An 8,653-nucleotide genomic window follows, 5' to 3' on the forward strand; every position below is an offset into this window, starting at 1 on the left:
GACGGCCGCTAGAGGGCACTCTAGGCTCGTGTACCAGTATCTGCTACTCCTGTACCACTGAAAATTTACATGTTCGTTATTTTTACACTGACGGCCGCTAGAGGGCACTCTAGCTGGCGCAACTTATACTCCAGAGCGACTTATAGTCTGGAAAATATGGTAATTCAACTTTTTTTTTTTTAAACATTCATTAACACCAATTGGGAAATTCAACAAATACAAACAACACTAATGCGTTTACAAGAGAAGCGTCATGTTTTATACAACTCTAAGGTTTATCTTGGAATGATACTAAACAGTTGTTTAGTTGTTGACACTCACCCTCCTGGATGCTGAGAGCAGGCTGGTTGTGAGTTGCTGCCGTCGGCTCCATATCCTCCACCTTCACCAGCATCACATCTCTCCCCACCCCAATCTGCACACACAGCGTAGAGAGAGGACGAGTGGACTGTTAACATCTACAGACATTTAGACATTTAAGTCCCAAACAAATACGCTCACATCAAATTACAACATTAGTCTAACCGGAACACAGTTGATGGGACAGTGACAGCACAGTTTATGGAAAGAAAAAAATAAATGATCTGTAACAAGGATGTGAGAGGCCCAGAGTGATGGGGCGCTTAATGTTCTCGCCCTGTAGCAGCACGATTATTTTTGAAGGCTCAGCGGTAATGTTTATATTCTCCTGGTGTGTGTTTACTGTCTGTGAACTCCTAGTCCAAAAATGATGCTTTTAGGTTTATGGTTAACTGTGGCTCTGTGATGGTCTGGCGAACTTTCCAGGGTGCAACCCCGGGAAACGCCCAAGTTAATTCTAAGATGGTACAGAATATCCACAAATAAGATGACGATGAAGACCAAACGACTGCGAACAGAATCAGCAGTAACAATAACGTAATAATGTTTTTACTTAGAGAATCAGACCCAAATTTGTTTTTTAGTTTGTTTAAGTGGTGAATATACAGTAAAGCGTCACATTTAAACAATTGTCAATGTTAATTCTGTTGGGGTTTTTTTTTTTGTTGCTATTTTTTGATGCAGAAAAGTTTTTTTTTTTTTTTTTGCTCTTTTTTGATGCAGGAAAAGCCAGGTAAGAGCATTTTCTTTTAGCATCTCCGCCTTGTTTTATTTCTTATTTCAGACAGCATATTGTTTCATAGAAATTCCGTTCCACAAGAACTTCAAATGCAAACAACATATCCAGGATTGAAGATTTTAAGTAGATGACAACCGCAAAATCCTGCTGTGTAAATGATTTTATGTATTTAAATGCTATTAAGTCACAGAATTGTTTGGGTTTTTTTTTTAAATTCAGGTAATAGATCTTTTGTCCCCACAATCATAGTCTGCCTCAGGAAAAGCACATCCAAAAATAATCAACAGTTTTAGCTCTGAAGCTAACGCACGAGGGTGGAGCTAAACAAAAGATTTCAAACACTGAGGTACGAAAAAAACCATGACATCAACTCCACAGAGTATTTTGCAGTAAGTCAAGTACCACTGCGGAAAATTAGGGCGAGAGCAGTTAACTCACTAACTCTGTAGCTCTAGACTTCCTGCAAAAAATATGAAACACGAGACTGAAGTTCTTCCCCATTTGAAAAATAATTCGGAAAAAAAAACGTTATCATCTACTATGGTTTACCATTCAGTCAAATTGATACTACAGTATAGTGTAGAGCACAGTAAATGTATTCAGGTTTGTTTCCTGAGTGCTCGTTTTTTAAAGTTCGTTTTTTAAAGTGCTTTTTAAATCTTTGTATAAAGCTAACAGGCAAACTAAGGCCCGGGGGCCGGATGTGGCCCGTTCAGGCTTTTAATCCGGCCCGTCAAACTTTTCCAAATTTTATTATTTATTTATTATTGTTATCATTATACTTCTGCCTTTTCCCTGCAATACCAATGTTTCCCCAATACATGTCGTAGAAAAGGCTAAAAGCATTTTAGCCTTTATGCAGAACTTCCACCTGTCATTTATCTTAGTTCACACGAACGCTCCATCTATCTGTTCCTGACCTGTTTTTTGACTCGCGGGTCACAATTGTCCTAAAATTAAACAAGGGGCCCGTTTAATTTTAGGACAATTGTGGCCCGCGAGTCAAAAAGTTTGGCCACGCCTGATATAAAGGGTTTGATAACAATAGCTCACAAGTCTTAACAATGCAGTCAGTTATTGCGTTATGTATCTGTGTGTGTATCTGTGAATTACACAGATATTTAAGCACAAATTATTTCAGCTTACAGGTTGTTAAAAGTAACTGGTGAGAGCTGCTGGTGCAGCAGTGCTGCTGAACGTCTGAAGGTTTTAGTCCCGAAGTTAATTTCGACCCCTGAACCTTGCATCCACTCACAGTGTGTTGGGTGATGAGATGGCGACGGGATGGAAAGACAACATTGGTAATGTTGTTTATATAACTTATTAAAAGGTAAAATATTTCATCTTTGATCAACCAACTGGGCTGATGCTAGAACATACCATTAGGGGAGGCCACTCTTTAGATCAATGTTTCACAAAGACTGGGTCAGGACCCTCAGGTGGGTCGCAAAAGATTTTTTTCAGGGTCACCTCGCATCATGTTTACCAGGAGTTTACGAATAATGACTTTTAAAATATCGGTGCCCAGTAAAAAAGTTTGGAAAACACTGCTTTAGATGATGATCAGACTTACCTTAAAATTAGTATAAATGTTCAAAATTTAAAAAAGAGACAATCTGTTTCAACTGCAAAACCGTTTAAGGCGATAATTACATAATCCATCAGGATTAAAGAGTTACATGGCAATGCTAATTTTTAACAAACTCACTGAAGTGTTAAGTGGAAACGCTTTAGTCAATTTGTTCAGAAGAACTGTTCTGATATCAAAAAAATCTGAGATGAACAGGTCGCGCGTGGTAGGAAATTGTGAGAAACACATATTCAGACAAACTTTTTTTTTTTATTTTGCAGCCAGGAAGGGTGTTTACAAATCTACAGCCTTTTCCAAGTAACCACTTCAAAGAAACTGAAATCCCGCTGTCGTGTTATGTCCCAGCTTCTGCTAGCTTTAGCAAAAGTGAATCAATAAGCAACTCTTGTTGATTTCTTCCGAGGATAAGACGGCAGCATCCTTACATTTTTATCAGTGTATTAATGAGCACACCTACAGTTTTAACGACACATGTGGAAATCATTTTTTTAAAAATAATATGTTCATGTTGCTCAGCACAAAGTCTCTGCTGGTTTGCGAAATTAAGTCGACAGTTCCGTCATTCAAATGGACAGTTCACGTCAGTTCCTCTGCGACGTCTTCGCTCTGATACTCGGGGTGATTTTTTTGCTGGTGTGTTTTGAGGTTTCTTATCCAGGCGAATCCTTTCCCACACAACCTACAACTGTACGGTTTCTCCCCCGTGTGAACGCGCTGGTGCTTCAAAACTTAAGTTTGTTTCCTTATGAAACAACCTCAGGTTTCCAGCCTCTGAAAACATCTTCCCACACGTGGAGCAGCTGAAAGGTCTCTCTCCTGTGTGGATCCGCTGGTGGATCTCCACCTTTTTAGGCCGATTGAAAGCTTTGCCGCAGAAGCTACAGACAAAAAGTCTTTCCTTTCGGTGGTGCAGAGCGCTGCTGGTGCCACCCCTATCGTTGTTGCCGAGGGGCTGGGGCATCATAAAAGAAGAATTGTAACGAGCCCATCCGTTAACGCTGGAGGAGGTCGATGGGAAATCGGCTGCTGCCAGTGAGAATGAACTGGACAGCTTTGGTCCTTCGAGCTCTGCCCCCGGTGGCTCGTCAAAAATATCCCCAACCAACGAGTTCGCGCTCTTATTACTGTCACACAACACGTCAAACTGCGAGTCACTGTTGCCATCGTCAACATATTGGGACGAAGCTATGGTGTCCTGCAGTGAGCCTGTGCCCTCAGCACAGGTACTGGGTGGACAGTTAAGGACAGGAGAGGAGTCACTGACCTCCACTCCTCTGCTGCTGCCACTGGGAGGCCTGGCCCTGCTGGTCTGGGGGTGATTGTCCTGCTGTCCAGGTCTAGCACTCTGTCCAGAGGCTCCTCGATGGACAATCTCCAGCACACCTTTGAAAAGTGACAACATTTTAAGGTTCTTTTCGTTTTCTTAGAAGCAAAGCCAGCAGTTGTCAGAGATTACAAGGACGTCGCCTTTTCAATACAACATACAATTGCTGTGTTAAACTGGATTAGCAGATTATAAAGCTGCTTTTCTTTTGTAATATTCAGGCACATTAAATGTTTAAAATCACGGAGAAAAAAAAAACTTTTGCTGCAACCTCAGAAATTGACCATCAGACCATCAATCCCTAAGGCAGCAACACAAAATAGACAAGCACATTTAACATCAAGACCATTTGGTGGATGTGCATTCAGTCATCAAGCAGTCCAAGCATGGGAAAACCAAGGCCCAGGGGTCGGTGCAGCATTTTAATCCGGGCCCGCCAAACTTTTCCAAATGATAAAATTTATATAAATGATCATGATACTTCTGCCTTTTCCCTGCAATATCCGTGTTTCCCCAATAGATGGCGTAGAAAACGATAAAAGCATTTCAGCCTTTATGCATGACTTTTACATGTCATATATCTTAGTTCACGCCAACGCTCCATCTATCTGCTCCTGACCCGTAGTCCTTAATGTTTTGTTCAACATGGTCTGTATTTGTAAGATAATCCACGACTGCCACATATAAACTTGTCAGAGAAACTCACTCACCATCATCTCCTATGAGCGGCACATCTTCCTCCGGTTCTTCAACTTTGTTTGCTTCGACGTTCTCCTCTTTCACCAGCAGCTCCTTATGCTCCTCTAACCCCACATCGGGAGACTATTAAAAATTGGAAAAAAAGAAAAATCTCAATTAGCAAATGCACTTTTCTTTTTATTTAACTTCCTTTAAGCTAGTGATTGCCAACCAATGTGCTGCAACTTAGTGGGCCACGAAAGAGCATCAGGTGTACAATAAAAAAATGATCCAATTTCACTTAGTTTGTATGAAAACTAGTATTTATTTACCGCAATGAACTGATCTTTGTTTGTCTTTGTGACAGTTAGCGTCAAAAGAAATGAATGGACGTCCACAAAAAAAACAACAAATAAAGACAGAATTATACAGACGCAGTAAAAACAGCAAAAGTCCAAGTGAAGAATATCTGATTTATATGGTCCTGTTCCAGAAGATCACAGTCACTTCTTCATGCTAAAATTTAAAGTTCAGACAGCTACGGGCTTTGAGTGAGGACTGTAATCTGATCGTTAAAAGTGTTCAGAACATAATTTCCAGACATGGACTTCTCATATTAATACATCAAAATTACTTACTTTGGGCAGCATGTCATCTGAGTGGATCGCCTGGTTAATTGTACAGCCTGTAGCAGCATCTTTACCAGACCAGGAGCCAACATCCACTTGTTGGTCAAACACACCACCTGAACACACACACACACACAAAAAAAAGGCTTATGAAAATGTGGAAAATTGTGGCCTCATTCAGCCTTCAGTACCATGGAACTGTTTTGGTGCACTTAGAAAAGGACAAATTGTTGGTCAAATAAATTTATAAAATGGACTAGATACATTAGTGTCTCTGATGATGACGACCCTCATACAGGAGACACTGACAGCACTTGTACAGCAAGACAGGGTGTCAAATGTTTGCAAACGTTTCTGAATTATGTCAAAAGAAGAAAAACAGGTAGCTAGGTCCATAAATGCCATAAGAGCCGCTCAAAAGAACAACTTGTTAAAGTAAAAAGAATTCCATATTAAGAAATGCACATCAGCAGCAAGAAAAACACCAGAAATATACCACAAGTTGGTAACAATCTTCTGTGGACATACTTTCACACATGTGCTATTTACAATTTACACAAGCACCATTTAAGGAGGACTCAAAGATCAATGGTGTAGCAGCTAACTTTGAATTAATTTTTTTTACCATAATTGCATTCTTCCTCAGATAAATGTGTAGTGTAATGTGTAGTATTGGATGTCAATGTCAAAAACTACCACGTAAATAGTCTCGTAAGGAGATTATGATGTAAAAAAAAGTGCTTTTCATTAAATGTGTGTACTGCCTGTGAAGGACTCTCACCGGTGGGGGCCGCGGTCTCTCGGAACCTGTCTCCGCCGCCGATGTGTACCCGGGTTCGGCCGTTGCCGCCACTGTTAGCGGCGCTATCCCGCAGCCTCCGCTCGGCGTTGCCTCTCGCCATCTTGAGCTCCAGCAGATGTAGCTTTCTCTTCAGGGCCTTGTTTTCTCTCTGGCACTGAGACATCTGAAGACTAACAACGGCGTAGTCGTCGTCCACTAGCTTACATATCTCTGCAACGGCAGCGTTGGCCAGGACCTCCATGATGGAGGCCAACTGGGTTTGGAAGGCAAGACGGTTAGTCATTATCTTCCCGAGGCCCTTTGCTTAATCCGAGCACCGAGTTGTGTTCTCGGGAAAATAACGAACCAAGAAGTAGACCGTACAAAACAGAGATGCTGGATATTTGTTATGTTTCAGCATTTAGCAGCTACACATTGGCTAATACTAATAAAGCTCTAGTGGCTTCCCCTTTGACCACAGGCTCCGCCCACGAATTTACTGCGTCACTTCCTTTTTGTTCGAACAAAAAAGTCACAGCAACGTAAACCAGTCGCACAAATAACAAAATGAAAACATAATGCATGTGTATGCTTTTAGAAGATATTTTTTATTAATAATCATAACAATAATTAAATTTTAAAAAGCCAAATTACTAAAATGTAGGGTTCGAGTCAAATATATAAAATTAATATGTATTTAAACCAAATATGAACATTTAGGTGAAATAATATAATATAATATAATATAATTTTTAGTAAATAATCTCATTATTATTACAAAATATTATTTACACACACAATTCCTCCCGTGTCATATGCCTTTTCCAAATGTACAAATACACAATGTAGCTCCTTCTGACCTTCTCTGTACTTCTCCATCAGCATCCTCAAGGCAAATATGGCATCTGTGGTACTCTTCCTAGCCATGAAACCATACTGGTGTTCACAATTCTCCACTGCCTGCCTCAACGAACATCTCACCTATCTCTCCCAAATCTTCATTGTCTGACTCATCAACTTTATCCCTCTGTAGTTGTTACAACTCTGTGCATCACCCTTCTTATGAATTAACACCAGAACATTATTCCTCCTCTCGTCAGGCATCTTGGCAGTCTCTACAATCCTGTTAAACAACCCAGTCAGGGAATCCCCCGCCACTTCCCCTAAACACTTCCAGACTCCCACTGGTATGTCATCAGGACCAACTGACTTTCCACTCTTCATCCTCTTCAGGGCTTTTCTTACTTCATCCTTTCTAACCTGATCCACCTTCTTCCCAGTAGTTTCTGGCTCCTCATTTCTACTTTCCCTGTCATTTTCCTCATTCAACAACAAGCACTAAATTATATAAAGGCAAAGAGTCCAAGTTTTTGTATAGCAACAGGTTTTCAATAACTGAAACAGTAATATGTCAAATGTGACGTAGGTGTTTTTTTTTTTAACAGAATGAAGTGAACTCAGGAATGGGTTGATGGGTTAAATACAATGACACATTTTGTTTTTGTTAGATTTTGATAGATAGGACATTAACTGACAATCAATAAACACACAAACGCATACTCTTAGTTGGGTTTTTGTACTGGTGAAACGAAAGTCAAGGTTTTTCTTTCCTAATCTCGTGTCTGTGTGGGTGTGGGTGTTGTGTTGTCTTGTGATAGTGAAGGAAATGCATGACACAGAGATTTGATATTTGAGTTTCGTTTCTGGACACACGGGAGTTAAAGGCTTCACTCGCTTGAGCGAACGTCGCGAAGTTCGCGTCTCTTCATTCGTGTAACACTCCGAGACACAAACCAATAAATGCGTCACAATGTTTTAGAAACATTTTTTCCCCCCCGTTGTACTTACTGCCTTTCCACTTGCCGCTGTTAGGTCAGTTTCGCTCATCTCTGTGTTAAGTTCGCTTCATTTCGCGCCTCTCCCCTGCGCGAACTATCGTCTCCTGCGCGTCTCGCTTTGCTCTGCCTTTATAAAGCCTCCTCCCTGGTCGCCACAGAGACCAGTATCTCTAACATCATTGACTGCGACACCGCTGCTGTTGACTTCGTACCAGAGATTCTGAACCATATATAAACCAACACCATCAACCGGAGACTCGCCAAAGATGAGGTATTTATATACTGCTGCTTAAATCTATTATACAAATGAATAGACTTAATACAGAATAAGAGAAACGGTTCCGGTTTTTACAGTTTCACGACTTCATCATTCAGCTTTTAATTGCTTTAAATCAAAGTGCTTGCCATTTTTAATTGTTTAAGTATATTTTATATATTTCATATTTTATTGTATTATTTATTATTGTATATTTCCCCCAGAAACTTGACTAAATTGTCAGGTCAACTTTGATTATATGTTATTAAAAATAGGTTTAGTTTGTTTTGGGGTTTGTTTTTTTTTCTTCGTTTTTTTGTTTATAAAAAATATACAGCTGTGATTTACAGGGGACGTAGCTAACAACATCCTAGCAATAAAAAAGTCACATTTGACAAATAAATGTGTGGTATCGTTACTTTGTTAAAGCAAAAAGCCGAAAATTGCGTAAGGAAAT

At 40.1% G+C, this 8,653-nt stretch overlaps 2 protein-coding genes across 9 annotated transcripts in view; one reads left to right on the forward strand and one right to left on the reverse strand.

Annotated features, from left to right (window-relative positions):
• Nucleotides 1-8,088, reverse strand: part of LOC103384326 (zinc finger and BTB domain-containing protein 5-like) — a 12,020-nt gene extending 3,932 nt beyond the window's left edge. For 5 of the 6 annotated variants that reach the window (XM_017035347.2, XM_025058758.1, XM_008317807.3 and 2 more), the window contains exons 1-6: nt 7,951-8,088; nt 6,103-6,376; nt 5,331-5,437; nt 4,725-4,836; nt 3,955-4,073; nt 322-415 (exon numbers count right to left, since the gene is read on the reverse strand). In XM_017035347.2, coding sequence (XP_016890836.1) covers nt 322-415; nt 3,955-4,073; nt 4,725-4,836; nt 5,331-5,437; nt 6,103-6,376; nt 7,951-7,989 — 745 coding nt within the window. In that variant the 5' untranslated portion in view covers nt 7,990-8,088. Of the gene's footprint in view, nt 1-321; nt 416-3,954; nt 4,074-4,724; nt 4,837-5,330; nt 5,438-6,102; nt 6,760-7,950 lie in introns of those variants that run through there. The other variant, XM_017035346.2, reaches the window with a different exon arrangement.
• The window catches only part of LOC103384324 (interferon-induced protein with tetratricopeptide repeats 5), a 3,010-nt gene continuing 2,361 nt past the window's right edge, over nt 8,005-8,653 (forward strand). For 2 of the 3 annotated variants that reach the window (XM_025058762.1, XM_017035348.2), the window contains exon 1: nt 8,006-8,211. In XM_025058762.1, the coding sequence (XP_024914530.1) occupies nt 8,207-8,211 (5 nt within the window). In that variant the 5' untranslated portion in view covers nt 8,006-8,206. Of the gene's footprint in view, nt 8,212-8,653 lie in introns of all 3 variants that reach the window. The other variant, XM_025058763.1, reaches the window with a different exon arrangement.

Source organism: Cynoglossus semilaevis, chromosome 9 (genome assembly GCF_000523025.1).
Source record: "Cynoglossus semilaevis isolate Cse_v1.0 chromosome 9, Cse_v1.0, whole genome shotgun sequence".
Lineage (NCBI taxonomy): Eukaryota > Metazoa > Chordata > Actinopteri > Pleuronectiformes > Cynoglossidae > Cynoglossus > Cynoglossus semilaevis.